At 44.3% G+C, this 18,666-nt stretch overlaps 1 protein-coding gene across 2 annotated transcripts in view; it reads right to left on the bottom strand.

The window, feature by feature from the left end:
• Window positions 1-18,666, bottom strand: part of wnt7bb (wingless-type MMTV integration site family, member 7Bb) — a 36,706-nt gene that overhangs the window by 14,318 nt on the left and 3,722 nt on the right. The window contains exons 1-2 of one of the 2 annotated variants that reach the window (XM_042335518.1): window positions 15,571-16,096; window positions 13,947-14,173 (exon numbers count right to left, since the gene is read on the bottom strand). In XM_042335518.1, the coding sequence (XP_042191452.1) occupies window positions 13,947-14,173; window positions 15,571-15,668 (325 nt within the window). In that variant the 5' untranslated portion in view covers window positions 15,669-16,096. Of the gene's footprint in view, window positions 1-13,946; window positions 14,174-15,570; window positions 16,097-18,666 lie in introns of those variants that run through there. The other variant, XM_042335517.1, reaches the window with a different exon arrangement.

Below are 18,666 nucleotides of genomic sequence, written 5' to 3'. Positions count from 1 at the left end.
ATTCATCCATTCTCATTATCCATCCAATTGACAGCCCAAGTACTTTCTAGGTGCTAGTTTGTAACTTTATTGAAGTGCACAGGCAAAATTGGGTGTTAATTTATAAATGTCCCCAAAACCATATGATGTGGAATGAGAATTATGCATTACGCCTCATGCTCCAATTTGCTTCAGTGCTGGAAGCAAAGTCACTGAAAATGGAGCTTAAACACTATCACAGAGCTATGTGGTTCCCATGGAATATACTTTGAATGACATGAATGCCATGAAAGAAAAATGAAAATCCAGAATTATAAGGTATTTACTATCTGGGCAAGGTGCTTGTAGGGTTAGATGCAGAATAATGGACACCCTAGAATGAATTACAGGCTGGAATCTAACTGAGGGATTCAGTTGCTTTAAACATAGAATATTGAATATCTGGAAATGAGTTGCATCTGATTGAGACGATCAGGTGACAAACCAATGTCATTAAGGATGCAGATCATCATCCTGCAAAAGTAAGTTGCTCACAGGTGGATCCATTGAATAAGTTATCCAAGTGGGCATTTTCCAGCTGGAAGACCCCACAAATGGAACTTTTGGAGGGTGCTTTCTGATGGCATCAAATAGAAGTATGCCTTCAGAAGACATTTAAAACAGTTTTTGCTTTTCACATTCTTGATGATTGTACTTTTACACCACCCCTTCCCCTTCCAGTGATACTGAGCTTAAAAGGGTATTTGACATTCCTCAATCATCTATACTCTTTCACGCATGTGCAGTGTCAACGCACTAAGTCCTAGCGGTTCAATTCCAGTGTTGTCGTTTTCAAGTACAACCAGCAGGTTGCTGTGCTATATCCAATCATATGTACTGTCCCTTTAAGAGCATTCTGGGAAACCGCTTCTGAAATGTGGAACCGAGTTCTCAGAACGGAGGACTAGAGCACAGATTAGCTGTACCTGGCCAGCCAATTGCACTGTTGTCATGGGAAGTCTACTAGTGTGGGAAAATGCCATCACTGTGCTGAACAAGCCAATCGATGGGTGTAAAAGATCTGAAGTGCTTAAAACTGGTTTTGCCACATTTATCTGAAGCAGTTTACCTCAATTCACTTTAAATCAAACTAGGAACTTGAGGTCTGAAACAATGCCTCACAAGCTGCACGCTGGTTGACTGAACTCTTTGGGGCTCTTTGATCCTCTTAAGGCATCACTGCACATAGACCCACAGGGACCAAAGAGTGCAGCCGTGTGGCACTCCGCAATTACACCACTTAGCTTCTCTTCTTCCCCTGCTCTCTTCTATGGCTTTTTCTGCACTAACCTCAGTGTGGATGGATGGCCCTGGTCCTTAGTCCCTGCACATGGCAATTGGCCAACACACAAGGTGTGCAAGGTGTGACACATTGGATTCTAAGCTCTAGGGGTCGAGGGCAACAGCCAACAACCACCACTCCCCCGACCACCCCATGTTCACCATTGTTCTTTCCTCTTCACAAAGAGCAGTAGTTCCTTGTGTTCCTTGCGTGAAGCTTGAGGTTTAGGATGGGACGTGGCACAGAGCAGATGATGGAAAAGGAAGACACATCTGAAAAAGGAGTCCGACAGCTTAGTGATGAGAGCACTCAACTCCCAAGCGAAAGGACCCAGGTTCAATTCCCAACGGGGCGAAACCTTAGGCAAGTTTCCTTACTCCACAAGCCTCTGTTTTCCTAGCAGTAAGTAGGAACCTGGTAGTTAGTCGACTGGCAGATTGCTTTTCCGGGGGTAATAATCCCTTCAAAAAAAATAATACTGATAATAATTTGGTCACTAAATCTACTACTGTTTGCGGGAAACTGCTGTGAGCAATTGGCTGCCGCGATTCGCCCACAAAATGTACTGACAATTCACTTGATAATATATTGTGTGAAGCACTTTGAGGTGCCTTGAAGATGTGATAAGGCGCTATATAAAATACAAGGATTATTATCATTATATTATTAAAAAGAGGCAGCCTGATCTGAAAACTATCTTAAAAAAAATGCCTTTGAAACTTTAACAGATTAAATCAGTTTTGGGATCCGCCTCAGATTCCAGTTCAAAAGGATCAGCCTGAGAGTTTGATCGGATCTGTAACACAGTCAGCCTGGGAGTTTCCTCCACACCTGAGAACTGCCCCTGGTGTGATCAATTATGTGAACAGCAGTTGAAGGGGATCAGTGCTGGGGAAGGGAACTTGTTTGCAATCCAGGCACTCTGTGGCACGATCAGGCACTCACAGTTAAGGTAAAGCCTGGCAAAGCAAAATTTCCTCTGCTCTATCCAACATTTATCTTGATTGCAATCTCAGAAGAGCGCTCTCTTGTTTCACCAGTGTGAATTTTTCCACATCTGCCCACTTGTCTGCTAACTCTGAGTGATGCTGACACAAGAAAGCCTAGAGTGAAAATAGGTCATTTAGTCCATCAAGCAGCTGTTTATTAAGTTCCGGTTGAAAGCATTAACATAGTACCAGTTGCTATTGCTGGGTGCCTACAATTAATATCCACAGCTCTTTGAGGGTGGGATTGTTTTCATCTCTTGTCATTTGAGGCATCTTTATTTGAAATATAAACCCTCAAGTTTTGTGATTACTGTCTTAAGTCAAAAGGTTTAACTCTACATTATCCACTCTGCATTTTGAAGCTCTGGATAATATCCCTCCCCCAAACTATTCTCCAATGAAAACAAGTGTGCAACTCATCATAACTTTAAACTCCATCTGCCAAAATAATCCTTGTCACTCTTCTCAAATCTTCTCCAATCTCTCTTTGAAGGTAGAGTGCTCAAAACTGTCCACAACATCCAAATGTTGCTTCACTTGTTAGTCTTGTCGTTAAAAAGAGCTACTCTGTCACACTAATGAAGCCAAGAAACAACTTACCATTTAATTAGCTTTGGTGGAAAAGCTTCACATTGACTGGAAACCTACAGTAAATGATCAATGATCACACAAAAATCCTTATTGGTCAGCTACACATGCAAAAATCCATCAGCAACAACAACCTGCATTGATATGGCACCCTTCATGTAGGGTAGGGTCTTGAGCGTTTCATCATGTTTCAGAATATCCAAACTAGACTGAGAGTTCCATATATGTATGCCACATACACATGGAGATTTACTTGCGTCTGGAATGGGATGCACATGCTCACCCTGGAGGACCCACCCTACTTCCCTGATTCCAGAGTGTTTAGGCGAGAGCCAAAGCTTGGGGACCCCTAGCGTGCACTGCAGTACTGCTGGAGTTCAACCTGCTAAAATCACATTACCATTGTGTCTCACTGTCTGACAAGCTTCCTGCTGCTTGTCCAGCATGGACCATCCAACCCATTAGGGCTTTGGCTTGCAAAGAGCTGAGAGGGAAGAATCTCTGCCTCCATTTCCCATTCTTCCTCTACTGATGAACAGCTCTTGTATTTTGTACATGCGCACTGCTTCTTTTTCCAGTTTGCATTTACCAGCATTAATACCCACCAGTAATTCCTTGGCCCATCTGCTTAATTGGTGCAGATAATGTTGAATACTATTCTTCCTTTTTATATTAGTTATGTGCCTGCATAGCTTAATTGGCACCACCAGTACATTTTACATTATTAAAAGTGCTCTCCTCCAAATCTCTTTGCTCCCTGCCTTGGTTGTTATTGTCGAATGAAAACAGTGGGGATTAAAACGAAATGAAAGTATAAAATGGTCAACTATAATACAGCACAACCCTATTTTAAAATTGCTGGTTGTAATGCAGGAATAATGGGATAATACAGGGATTATAGGATAATACAGGGATAACAGGATAAGGAGGGATAACAAGATAAGATGGAGCAACAAAGAATATGGTGAAGGATTATCTTAAAACTCCTCTGCCTTCTACAGAAGCAAAGATATGAACACTGTGGGGTGATGCTCCAGTTACCATTTGGTTGAGTGCACTTTGCCGACTTCCGCTTATTGTGGAATTTTTCATGTAAGCCCGCATTGCCAAAATGTGCTAAATTCTTGGCACATGGAACCCCCTACATCCAATTTAACCCTCCTACTTCTTTTGACAGTCTGAACTTTCACTCTCTTCTCTTAGCTTGAAATGAATTTGCATATCCCCATTGCTAAAGTAGCATCCATGAAGTTCACTTGTCTCAAATATTGCTTTCCCTTTAAAGGGAATTGCATTTAGAGCGCCTTTCACGTCCTCTATAAATGCAATCTTGTTGTTGTTGTTGTTTCCCTCTAAAGAACTATCAACTCTCCATAAAGCCCAACCTTTGCCCAAAATGTGAATGCTCCCACTTGTCTTCCACTCCTTGGGTGGGATACAAGAAAAACATGCTGTGAACTAGGCGATCCTTCCCTCACTTCATCACAGCATTTCCTGTATTTCTCTTTTTTATCAATACTACTGAGGTCGTTGCTTCTCCAAAATATCTCTTTTCTTCTTCCCAAACTTCATATATGTCATCTCATTGCTGAATTATTGTATTCAAACATAAACTCAGTATGATGTCCCCTGCTCCAAGCTTTCCAGTCTGGTGTCCTCCACTGCACAACTTGCACACTCAGGGAGAAGGCTTTAATGGAATGATAAACCTTTTAATAGAATTGTAAGCTCTCTGTCACTATTTTTTTTGCAAGTTTCAGCCAGCCAAATGAGGGTCTTTAATGGTACCAATTGCAAAATAAGTTCTGATTTCCAAGCGCAATTGTAAATGCACCAATCATGTGAAGAATGGCATTTCTGCTAGGATGACCAGATGAAGCTGAATATGATGCAGTTTTACATTGTAAGCAAATTAATTTGCTCAGTCCGTCAAAATTAATAACCAGGAGATGGAGATGGTTAAGAAAGCACTGCCTTCATCAAGAAGTGTTCAGCAAATCTTTTCTTCAGTGGGGGTAGAGCAGTTTTATTTTCACGGTAGGTTTCAAGATTTGCACTACACTTTGTGTTTAAAACAAATAAATATAAAAACGAATTAGCCCAACATCTTTTTGTATGATGATGTGGAGTGTAGAGAATTAGGTGGTGGGATGGGTGTCCACCTTTAATACTTTATGCAAAAGTAAAAACATGCCCTTCTTACCATCGCACTAAATCTGCAGAAAGGATTAACAATAGTCAGTATGTTACAGGACAACTCATGTGGAAAGCACCATTGAAAGGAGAACTGTGCCCTTCACTCTATACTCAGCACTGTTTGTTGAAATGAATGGGTACCTCCCCCCACTGCATTTCAAATCACAACTTTGGCAAAGAAGCAAACACCTTCCAATTTAGTAACTATGGGCACAAGTGGGGAGAATTTCCACCTGGGTCTCGACTTTATCAATTTATTTAGCATTTTAGCGCATCTGGAATTTGGAAAATTCTTAAATGCAGCCTTAATTTTGAAGCCAATTTTCTGTGTTCTTTTAAGATCTCCGGAAAACTGGCTTCAAAGTAAAGAGAGAACAATCCAACAATGCTCCATAGATATAGTAAGTTTAGACCCAGATGGAATCTCTCCCTACAAATTGAGTCTAAATTTTCTGCCCATCCTGAGTGATTTTTGTGTTACTTTGCTTTCTTTGAAAATGTTCTACCTGTTCGTCTGTATCCCATTTTCACTCTGCAGAAAGCATTATTTGCCGACAGCTGTAGAGTTTGAATAGTAATATAGCCCATGTCTATGGCTCGGTGTGAGAGCATCTTCATGTTCCAATCCACAGACCCTACATAAAGTACACACATAGCTTCAATCAATATGGTTCTAAAATTGCAACCAGTCCTTCAAACATGCAAGTAAGAAACCAGGGTAAATTTGCTTCTGGTGTAGACACAAATTTCCAATTAAAAAGCATCCACCACCTTTATCTTGCTGCCTAGCACAGCTGTTGACAAATTGACGTCTATTTTAAAAGAAACAATTGTCATGTAAATATGTTTGTCGCTTCTTTTTACGATGATAAAATACTCCTTACATTTAGGTGTATACAGACACAACAATTCACATATCTTTTACAGTGGAGTTGTGAAATACTTTGAGACATTTCGATGACATGACAATGATAAACTCAAGGATTATTATTATTAACTTGGTTTGATTTATTGTGCAATGTATTTGAGTTCATGTGTTGAGAAATGATACAGGTTTAATATGTCTGTGTCCTTTTTTTTTCTGGGTGATCTGCAGTTTGCTTTGGGATTCATTTATGTTTCCTTTGGCCTTGGTCCCGCATTCGCATCACCCACATCATTACCAAGATCAAAAAGCTCCTTGCCTTCACCAGATCTATTTTTGAGATCATCTGGCTTGCTTTCAAAATCCCTTCACTATCTCTGTACACTATATCTGTGTAATCTGCAGTATCATTTTGCAGCCTGCACCTTCTGATCATCCATCTTTGGCTTACTGCTCATGATCAATTGGTCCATTCCACTATTCTAAGATGAGACTTCAGCTAATGTGTACCTGGCACTTCCAAATCATTTTGCCTTGCCAGCTCTCTCCATGTCCACAAAACTCTCTGAGACCTATCTCTGACTTTACTTGTTCACCCCCAAATGCTCCCACTTCTTGCTCCACTGTTGTTTAGTTAAATGCTCCGAGGCATTGTATCAATGTACTTATGTATGTTAAATGATCGGCGACAACAACTTGCATTTATATAGGCCCCTCACCCAGGGTAGCGTCCCAGAGTGCTTGACAGTGGCGGAGCACAACACCGAGCCGGGGAGAGGGAGGTGACCATAAACACAGTCAAAGAAGACGGTCTTCAGGCGCGATCTGAAGTTGGGGAAGGAAGGGGCAAAGCGGAGGGATAGAGGAAGAATGTTCCAAAGTTTCAGGGCCTAGAGGCTGAAAGTGCGGCTGCCAATGGTAGAACGTAGGGCATGAGGGACATGGAGAAGGCCAGAGCCAGTCGAATAGAGGGAGTGGGTACTGGGTTGGGGAGTAAGCAAATCGGAGAGGCAGGGAGGTGCCAGGGCATGAAGGTATTTGAAAATGATCTTGAGGATCTTGCCATCAATCCGTTCAGTGAAAGGGAGCCAGTGGACGAGTGTTTTGGCTGCGTCTGGGGTAAGGTACGGTCAGAGGCAGGCAATATGGTGGAGATGGAAGAAGAGAAGTAGATTTGTTTGTTTGCGGTATACATATGGAAGTTTCTGCTGTGTTTGAGGATGACATCGCCGAGAGGGAGAATAGAGATGTGGAAGAGGAGGGGGCCAAGGATGGAACCTGGAATACACCACGGGAGGGAGGAGACCATAAGACACAGGAGCAGGACTAAGCCATTCGGCCCCTCGAGCCTGCCCCACCATTTAATAAGATCATGGCTGATCTTCTAACCTAATTCCATTTACTCGCCCTATCCCCATATCCCTAATTCCCTCTATCCTTTAGAAATCTATCAACCTCAGTCTTGAATATGTTCAAGGACTGAGCATCCACAGCCTTCTGGGGTAGATAATTCCACAAATTCACTACCCCCTGAGTGAAGCCGTTTGAGGTAATAAAGCGAAGGCAGTTTGTTAGGTAGGACGCAAACCAGGCTAGTGCAGTCCCACTGAGGTGGATGAGGGAGGAGAGGCGGTGGATGAGGAAGGAGAGCCGGTGGATGAGGATGGCGTGGACGACTGTGACGAATGAGGAGAGGTCCAGGAGGATGAGGAGGCAGAGGGAGCCCTGGTCACGGATAGAGAGGACGTCGTTTGTGACCTTAACAAGCGCCGGCTCTGTGCTATGGGTAAGCGGAAAACAGCCTGAAGGGGCTTGAGGATGGGGTGGAGGGAGAGATGTGAGCAAAGCTGGTTAGCGACAACGAGTTCTAGAGCTTTGGTAAGGAAGGGCAGGTTGGAAATCTTTAAGGTTTTGAGGGGTCAAGGGTGTTTTTTTTTTGATCTTCAGTACTTCAATATAATCTGCCCTGTGCATTTTCTTCAGTGTCATATAGTATGCAGTAAATTTCCTCGTATTCTGCTACATACAATGCCAGATACATGGTACCACATTTTCAGATGTTATTCACCACTGTGGACTGACTCTCTGATCAAATCGCAAGAATGCACTAGTGAGTTGAAGGCAATACTTCAGTCTCACAAGTTTTTTTCTTTCAGCTTCTGCACTTAATTTGCGGTTGACTGTCTATGGCAATGTCTGCAGGAAGTTGAGTGGATTGTGACATTACATGAGCTTCATGACCACAGTGTAAGCAGACAGTGCAAATTAACAGAGTCACAAATAAATCACAATATAATTCAGACATTTTTTCTTTTTAAAAAAAAGTGAATATTCTGTCTGACTTTTTAAAGTACTTAAGTATTTTGTGTTTTTTTGGCCAGCAAACAGTATCAGTAACTTACCTGATGGTATCAACACTTCCCTGTGACTTCCATTCCCATATCTCTGGCATCGCAAATGTTAGAAAGAGGTAATCAACACATAGCGTATACTTTCTATCATAAATATAAATAATTGGTCAAAATATGGCGCCGGTCTTCAGTCTGAATTTTCAGTCTGCTTGCCTGAGTGGGTTCTATTGATATCATTTATGGTACAGTTATGATGCAAGTGCCAATTTGAGATGGTGCCTGTAACACAGTGACATAAGCCAGCAGCCCAGAGTTCAACTACAAGCTTCATATTTTTTGGCCCTGTGTTCTACATAAGGCAAGTAGCGATCTGTACATCAGCATCCAAGCACCTGTACAGAATGGGTCAATGTTTGATTTTTTAATTATAAATTTATAATAAAATTTATACAATTTATGCAGTAGAAGTTTCCCTCCACTCAGCCCCTTACAGTATGACTTTGCCCCCAAATCTAGAGAAGCGCCCTCTCCTATTGCTTTGGATTTGATCTCAATGCTATAATGTTTTGCTTCTTTTTGTGGCCTCAAACCACATCAAAATGTTTCCTTTGACAATGATCTTCTTTTGGGTCATTCCATTAGATCTCTGCCATTCTTTTCAGAGCGAGAGAGAGAAAGAGATAATATCTAAATTAACTCATTGTCAAATCAAGTGTTTAGTCATTTTCCTCATTGTCTGTTGGACTAGCTTTGTTTGTCCTTTCATGTGCCCCTCTCCCTCACTCTCCCTTCCCCGAGACACCTTTTCCCAAGAATCACAGATATAAGGGATTTTCTATTCATTTCCACATCAGATAACTGCCCTCTGATGCAGATATTGAAATGCAAAGGATACAGATGGAAATTCCTAGCGAACATTATCTGGAGAACATCTCAACTGCGATGGTGAGTCAAAGGAGTTCTTTCATAAGAATACTTAATCTTTCGTCTTTTGTGGAACTAGTCGTCAGTGTGCGATAGTCCTGGTGATTCTACCTGTTCTAGAAGCACGTGACTCCTGGTGGAGGCTTATTGTGCCTTTAGATGGCTTCTGGAAAAGATGTACTACTGCTAAACTGAAATGAAATCTCAAGGATAAAGGCCACAATGGCTCAAATATTTCAAATTCAAATAGTTAACATTTACTTTTAAAAAATAGAAACTTCAGTTTTCTGTGCCTGGCTTTCTGATCATAGTTTCCATCTTTGCACTATTTCAAAGCTTCAGCCTAAACCACTTCACAACAATGGTATTTAGAGTTGAGACTTTTTATACTGCAGATAGAAGACCCAAAGTGCAGGACATCATCGAGGTCAAAATGAAGGAGAAATAAGGTGAAATAGATACTCAGTCTGTTTATATTGAATAGTATTTCTTCCATGCTATTATCAACTTATCAAAAAAGGTAATATCAAGAGGGATTGGTTAGGTGATGTCAAGTTTAAATTTTAAAGTCTGTAGATTGTAGGAGGAAGGGACGATTAAGGCAGGTAAAGGTCTTGGTGAGGTCTTGGAAAAGAATGAATTAGAGTAGGAGATGGTACATTGATAGTAATGGTGCAGGATGAAAGGACGATCATGTAGCTTGGTGCATGTACAGCAAATGAAGAAGAGAGAGGTCTTCAGAGGAGCAGTAATGACGGTATTAGTCATGGAAAGTGAGAATGAGGAGAAAGGTTGTGAGAGATTGAGATTAAATACCAGAGGCAGAGTATTAAAATGCATTCTTCAATGCTTGACCAGAAGAATGACAAAAGCTCTTAAAATAATAATAATAATAATCCTTGCATTTGCATCACGTTGTTGAGACATCTCAAAGCGCTTCACAGGATATGTTATGAACTGTGTATTTTGTGGGCAAAATGCAGCAGCCAATTGTGCAGAGCAGTGTTCCATACACTGTGGACTGAGTAACCATTTTTTTTGAGGGATTATTCCTGGAAAGCGATCCACCAATCGACTAACAACCAGGGTTCCTCTTACTACAAGTCAGTTATTTTTTTCCTGAAAGTAACATATTTGTATGACAAACACTTTAGAAGAAAATATTTATCCCAGTGTCATCCTTAAAACATAGGCTTGTGGTTTATGTACAGTAAGGATTGTGGTTTATGTACAGTAAGGATTGTTAATGTGTCCGTTTTGCTTATTTGGTAGCACTCTTGCCTCTTGGTCAGAAGGTAGTGGGTTCAAGCCCCATTTTGGAATTTGATCTCATAGGTTAGACATGCAGGCCTGTAATAACATTGAAGCACACTTACAGTGAGGTAAACAGAGGCGTGTGGAGTAAGGAAACTTGCCTCATGTTTTGCCATGCCAAGGGATCAAACCCAGGTCCTCTTACTTGTGAGGCGAGTGCTCTAACCAATATGCTACAATATACCAAACATCTGACATGTGCAGAAAACCACACCCCTCTGCTAATGTAAAGGACACCTGAACGTCACTAGCAGGAGCTCTACAAGGAAACCAACATAGGAGGAGAAAGTGGCTCATCAGTTAAATTGATAGCTTTTAACCTGCCATCTATTTCTATCTGTGAATTATAATTTTTCAAATGTCTGATATTAATAATATTAATAATCCTTGCATTTGATACAGCGCCTTATCACTTCTTCGAGACGTCCCAAAGCGGTTCACAGAATATCCTGTAAAGTGAATTCACTGTATATTTTGTGGGCGTAACGCAGCAGCCAATTGCGCACAGCAGTGTCCCACAAACAGTCGTGGATTGAGTGACCAATTTGTTTTTTTTCAAGGAATTATTACCCCCGGAAAAGCAATCTGCCAATTGACTACCTACCGGGTTTCTACTTAATGCTAGGTAAACAGAGGCATGTGGATTAAGGAAACTTGCCCAACGTTTCACCCTGCCAGGAGTAGAACCCAGGTCTCTCGCTTGCGATGTTAAAAATAAGGGCAACAGAAGAAAATAAGAAACGCAGGAAGAAAAAATGACAATAAGTTTCAAAACAAAAACTAGACAAGTTTCTGTCTACCAAAAGGATTCAGCGTTGCTGAATTTAAAGGTAGATAAATCGAAAGACTCAAGTGGGAAATTGAATGCATAGCTAGATGGAGAGATGGTCTACTCTTGTAATTTTGATGGAATCATCAACTGCAATATAATTATCATTATTAACCCCCCCTTCCCTCTCAAACCCTCATCAAATTTCTCTCCTGCAATTCTTTGTGAGGCGATTTTGTTCAGATTAGTTGGCTTTCACTTTATGCTGATGGTTGTGAATAGGACTCGTGTCTGCTTAGTGCACCCCACTCCCTTCACACTTTGGAGTGACAAAGTGATGGCACTACTGCAACACTTATCAAAAATTTGCAGATGATCCCAAGTCGAGAGGTACAGAAACCGTGAGGAGGATGGCAAGAGACTGCAGGTGAATTTAAATAGATTGGTGTAATGGGGCTGAACAGTGACAGGTAAAGTTTAATGTAATATAATGTGAGATGATTCACTTTGTCAGAAAAGACGAAGGTATGGAATGTATATTAAATGGCACTATCCTGCAAGGAGCAGAGGAACAAAGGGAGGTTGGAAAAGGTGCATAAGTCCTTGAAAGTGGAACGCAAGTGGAAAGAGCTGTGAAACGCACTAATGGTGTTCCGGATTTTATACATTGTGGCATAGAGTACAGATGTCAAGCAATAATGCTAAGTTTGTACACATCATTGGTCAGACCACAACTAGAGTACCGAGTTCAGTTTAGGGCACCTCACTTCAGGAACAACGTTAAGGCCTTGGAAGTGGTGTAGATGAGATTCATGAGAATTATACCAGATATGAGGGGTTATAGTTAAGAGTAGATTGGAGAAATTGAGAGGGGATTGTGGTGGGCAAAATTATGAGGGGGGGTTGACAGGGTGAAGCTAATTCCACCGGGAGAGGAATCAGTGACCAGGGGAGCCACGAGGCTAAGGCAGCCACAAGAAGAATAAAAGGTAAGAGTTGAGGAGAACGTTTTTTTCCCCACACAAAGAGTTGTTGGGATCTGGGACGTCCTGCCAAGTAAGGTGTCGGAGGCGGAGTCCATTTTTGGGTTTCAAGAGGGAAGAAGATGTGTATGTGAGAGATAAAGGCTTGAAGGGGAGGGGGGGGGAAATGGAGATAGGGCAGGAGAGTGGGACTGACCGAATGGCCTCCTTTTGAGCCGTAAATTTTCTAGGATTTCTCTATCAGGAAGTATTTTTCTTTTTTTCCCCCCAGGCAATGCTGTGGCAGGTGTGTTACAGGATCGGAATGTTGGTATGCAGTGTGTGTGTGTGTGTGTGCGCTGCAGTGGGAAGGTACAGCATCAGCAAAGGGAATAATGTGCTCCATGTGCGCGGCCACAGACACAAGGCCCCCCCCCCCCCCCCCACACACACACCACACCACTGAGGCAGATCTGTCACTGCTGAACCCACGTTACCGAATCATATGATTCGATCGACTGTTCTGTCTCTGCCCGACGCCCTCGTCAGCAAAAAACGAACAAGTGCAGCGGCGATAAGTAGCAGATAATCCGCATTTACTCCGCAGATGATAAGACTCCGGAGGGCGTCCCGGGACGGCGGATCTGAGGGGGGACCCCCACAGCGATGTTAAACGCGTGAAACCGAAGCCTCACTCTGACACCTGCAGACCCCCCCCCCCACACACACACACTCCCCTCCACCCCACTGTTACTGGTGCTGCCTAGTAACACACCGCAGGACTGGGTGTCGGAGGAACTGGGAGTTCAACCCATGCGGACCAGAGCCGAGGGTTGGGGGGGGAGGTGATGGTGGGGGGGAGGGGATGGTGATGGGGGGAGGTGATGGTGGGGGGGAGGGGGGAGGGGATGGTGATGGGGGAGTGATGGTGGGGGGGAGGGGGGAGAGGATGGTGGGGGAGGGGGAGGAGATGTTGATGGGGGGAGGGGATGGTGGGGGGGGGGGAGTGATGGTGGGGGGAGGGGGGAGGGGATGGTGGGGGAGAGGGGGGAGGGGATGGTGATGGGGGGAGTGATGGTGGGGGGGAGGGGGGAGGGGATGGTGGGGGGAGGGGGGAGGAGATGCTGATGGGGGAGGGGATGGTGGGGGGGGAGTGATGGTGGGGGGAGGGGGGGGAGGGGATGGTGATGGGGGGAGGAGATGCTGATGGGGGGAGGGGATGGTGGGGGGGAGTGATGGTGGGGGGGGAGTGATGGTGGGGGGGAGTGATGGTGGGGGGGGATGGGGGAGGGGATGGTGATGGCGGGGGGAGGGATAAATCTCAAGCTATTAGTAATAGACGCGTTCGCTGCTGTGGTGCAGAGCAACAATCTCAAAAGGGAAGGTAACAACCAGGAAATGAGGGTGAATTCCATGTGCAGCACTGCCCTCAGCGCAGCGCAGCGCCACAGGAGAGGTGGTGTTATTGACCGGGGATCGGTTTATCCGCCGAAACGGACTCGAAAAAGAGCCGCTCCTGCGATTCGAGGGTTCGAGGTGGGGAGGGGGGGGGGGGGGGCGCCCGGGCTGCAACCTGTGCATGTGTGCATGTGTGTGTGTGTGTGTGCATGTGTGCATGTGTGTGCATGTGTGTGTGTGTGTGTGCATGTGTGTGGGGGAGGGGGGGGTCAAGTTTGCTCAGTACTCACCCACTCTGAGTTCCTGTCCAAAGACTGTCTTCTCTCCGAGCGCTGAGCAGTTCCAGCGGCCGTACCTGAACTGGTACTGACATTCATTGATTCCCATCTGCGCGCCTTCCCCGATCACTATGATGGCATCGGGACGGCTCTGACAGATCGCCCGCTGCCGGGGCGCCAGACCCGGGATCTTGTTGCAGATAATATTCGCTCCCAAAGCCACCACCGAGGACAAGGCTCTGAAACACAACAGCGAGAGCAGGGATCAGACCCGGGGGGGCAGGGATCAGACCCGGGGAGGGCAGGGATCAGACCCGGGGGGGGCAGGGATCAGACCGGGGGGGGGGGGGGGCAGGGATCAGACCCGGGGGGAGGGGGGGCAGGATCAGACACGGGGAGGGGGGGGGGGGGGGCAGGGATCAGACACGAGGGGGGGGCAGGGATCAGACCCGGGGGGGGTGGGGGCAGGGCAGGGATCAGACCCGGGGGTGGGGGGGGCAGGGATCAGACACGGGGGGGGGGGCAGGGATCAGACACGGGGGGGGGCAGGGATCAGACACGGGGGGGGCAGGGCAGGGTCACGGCGAATAACACGAGCTCGTGTGTGTTGTGTTGTGAGTGTGTGTTGTGAGTGAGTTGAGTGAGTGCAATGAGAGGGTGCGATCGCTCCGGGTAGGAAGGCGTGTGCAGCGTTTCCACACACACATACACACACACACAGCTCAGGGAGCTTCAATACACTGGCGTCGATCCACATGCGCTCTGGATCAGCCCCGACCGAGCGGGGAGGGGGGAGGGAGGGAGGGCATCGCGCTCCACCAAAAGCTGCCGAGAAGCTGGATTTTCGTGGGATCTCGGCGCTGCCCTGCACCAAAAGCTGCAGAGCATTTGGGTGAGACGCTAATAGGAAGCTCCGTGGCTTTCCCTCCCCCTCCTCCCCCCGTCAAACTCGTGTTCTCGTCACTCCCACTTGGGGGGCAAAAAAAGAAGGGAGCGCAGGTTTCCTGAGCTGATCAGTTTTAACTCGAATATATATATATATATACATATATATATAAAGGGAGGAGGTGAGGGACGCACACGTCCGGCTGTGGGCTGAGACTGGTATGGTGGGGATTGACTTTTAACACGAGATGCATAACTTGTGGGAGAGGGGGTTGGGTTGCGGGGGGGGGGGTGGTGTGGGGGGTGGGGGCGAGTTTCAAAGAGAGCTCACACCATGGAGTTGATCAAACTTCTTAAGCTTTCTAACGAGGTTTAATTGCATCTCTCGGGAAGGCTCATTTCATGTTTTTTTTGGGGGGGGTGGGGGTGGGGGTTAGAAATAGGAGTAAAGGTACAGACACGGTGGGAATTACACACACGTTGGTTTGCAGCAAACAGCACCTCCAGCCTCTGGAGATCAGCCACACGCTGAGCGCAGGGTTACACAGGTAAACCTCGCGTCCAATGAAGGCGCTCTTCCATGTACAAAAAAAAGCAATGTAGCCAATAAATTTCAGCGCTTACAACTTTGCAGGTTACACAGTGAAGTTACAACTTTTTTTTAAAAGAGAGAGAGAGAGAGAAACAAAAAAAAAAGCCTTAGCGTTTCCAAAGGATTTTTTTTCTTAATTATTATTTTGGTATGACTTACAGATAACTTCCGCTGGTGAGGATCAGAAAGATCTGCGGGTAGTAAACTGACAGGATCACACTGCGGGATGAAAAGATGATCATGGTTGCCCTCTGCATAAATTCCTGTTTTTTTTTTTCTTTCCTGCTTTTTTTTATTATAATGTGATATCTACTAATCTGTAATCTCGGTCTTTGTGTGAGATCCTTGGCAGTGCTCGCTCAGCCTCGTTCAGTGTCTTGCCGGGCCCGAGGAGTGTTAGATGTGTGTTTTTTGCCTCTCTTTCATGACGGAGCCGTGGTTTGGAGTTGTTGGGAGTTGCTGTGCTAATAGTTGAGTGTTGTGTGGAGAGTGCCTCTGCTCTCAGGAGACCGAGTGCTGCAATTGGGCAGACACACTAATCCCCGCCACTGCAATCCGCCCACTCTCTTTCAAATCACAATGGGTCGAAAATGACAATGAAATCCCCCTCCGATCTGCCTATAGACAGCGCGACACGTCCCCCCACCGCAACCACCTTGTACTTTTTTTTGGGGGAAAAAAAAATGCATTAATTATCAGAGACGCAAAAAAAAAAAAAAAAAAAAAAATTAGAGGTGGAAAAAAGATAACAGCGGGGTGGCACGCCAGCCGGCAGGTAACGAGAGGGCGAAATTCGCCATGTAGAAAACTCTTTTATTTTGCGTTCAGTGCGAACTGTCATTTTTTGCCACACGTTAACTCGGTTGCTTTTTTGTTTTAACGCACGGGTGCAACTGCCGCAGAAGTGTTTCTTCGCAGAGCGTTCGCTTTTACTGTTGATTCTCCTACATGAAAGAACTCCTCCCTTCACCTCAGCCCCGATACACACTAATACTGTCACACTTGTAATCAGGGTCAAGAGCAAAGGCTGTGTGCAGTTCCTCAGACTTGCATTTTGAAAGGTTACAGTGTAAAGCCTTTTTTGTGCATTTGGCTCCTAATTACACGTAATCTCTAAATATCTCTAAATATTGCAGAAGGAAACGACAAGCCAGGCATTGGGAGGCCGTGATTTACTGGGGAAATGTTGAGATCCAATGATATCAAGAGAATCAAGTCCGATTTGCTAATAAGAGTGGGGAGAAACTTTCAGATATACAGCAATCACTGGCTTGATCTAACTGCCAACCGTTTAATATTCTTGATAATTTCTTGTCTACAGTTTATTTGAATACACATTAAATACATCTAATCATTGGTTGCCTGCAGTGCGCCAGATAATACGATATATGTGCAATGCAGTACGGATAATAGTAATTAAGAAGCCGTAGGTACAAAGCAACATATGATCACAGTTTGTCCCATCACAACAGAGTACTAACATTACTGGTACGTGTGTGTGATTGAGGGGGTGGGCGGACTTTGGTGGTGGGCTACCATCAAATAAAATATTGTCGGATGGAGAGTGCACAGTAGAGAATTGGGAATTTTATGTCTAATCACCTGTAAGAGACAAATTCACCATGAGAATGTTTTAAAGGGTCACCAACAATAATGGCCACCATTATCATTTTTACACAGTGGAGGAAGGAATAAGTGTTTCATGTACATGTACTTTGTTATATATAACCATTATTTCAGTGTCTTTTGGGCAGCAGTTAATTAACACGTAGTGTTCTCTAGTGGTAAAGATTGCCTTTTACTTCCCAGTGGAGCTAAATCGTGTACCCAACATGCAGTCGTATTGGTTATTATGTTTTTGCTATAAATAAGAGAGACAATGTTGTTTTACTTGGGCTTAAACGTTATTTAACTGGAAATGTGGTTCAATTGCTCTATCATACCAAGAAGGGCTACAATGATCCGAAAACAGTGATGTGGAAAACAACTCTACTGCGAAATACTAAAGAAGGACTTGTATATAGATAACTTCCATAAAAGCTACGCGTAGAGAAGGTGTGTTAGTGCAAGACTTGAGAGATTGACTGGATAACTGCTGAAGTAAAACTTTGGAGTCGGCTCAAGATCAGATATCCATCCCTTTGTTTGATTGGTCATATTTTCTATTCATAACGTCTAGACTTTCCACTGAACAGCAAATTAATGAAACTGAATGTCTTTACGACCAAATTGATCTGAGTAACTTTGTGGTGTCACTTCTGGTGCTTTGCTTCCTGTAGAAAGATGTGTGTCTCCATTGATGTTTCTCTGCATCAGTCCTCATTTCCAGTAGCATCCTCGTCCTTATAAAACTGAAGCTATCATTTAGTTGGAACTAAACACAAAAGAAGGGCTTGTGTCGTGGTTATACTAATACTGCACAGTAAATGTGTATCCCGCTATCAGTTTATCATGAGCCACTCAAATTGTCTTCAATTCCGTTTGTCTGTGTAGGAGAGAGGATGTAAGGAGATAGGAGCTGATGGTTGACAGATTTGACAATTTGTGAACCTGACCAGCGGTTCTGTTTGAAGCAGTTCTGTTTACCGGTGTGACTCACCCGGCCAGGTACATGTCAGTACCATTGATCAGAGGGTGGCGATGACAGCTTCAGCAAATTGCAGTGTTCTCCTTACCCATTTCAATAAGTAACCTTTTAGTTTGCTGACCAGGAGCTTAACAATGATCCAGTCAACGCTGTGTACAATGCTATAATTTATAATTCAGAACCTTCTCATTAAGCTAGAAGTCAACTAGAGTGAATAACAGTGACACGTAAATTGTATGCGATTCAAGACGATTTAAGATTATTTGTTGCAGCCCCATCACATAACTTGTTGAATTTCTTTTTTGCAGAAATTGTCGAGAGGCCGGGACAAACTTGACTGAGGGAGAAATGAGAGCCGGAGACTTTGCCTTCAATGGTTTGGGTGATATCTTAATAGGTTGAAGTCACAGGCCGGTAATTTACTCAGTGGAGGTAGACAGGTACTCTTTAAATGTAGGTTCGGTCTATCTGACAGAGATGTATTAGGTCAAACCCACCAGCCGCCATAATTGCACTTCAAACACCTGGATTAATCTGCGGTGGAAACATCTGCCATTTCATGACGTTTCATCCTTCCCTTAAAACAATTCAGCCTGAAGTCGTCTCTCAGCCGATGATTAAAGGAATATACATGAATTTGCATATTGGTTTAAACGACAGACTTTCCT

This window comes from Callorhinchus milii, unplaced genomic scaffold (assembly GCF_018977255.1).
Source record: "Callorhinchus milii isolate IMCB2004 unplaced genomic scaffold, IMCB_Cmil_1.0 Scaffold5, whole genome shotgun sequence".
NCBI lineage: Eukaryota > Metazoa > Chordata > Chondrichthyes > Chimaeriformes > Callorhinchidae > Callorhinchus > Callorhinchus milii.
This window is presented reverse-complemented; position numbering and strand designations above follow the sequence as displayed.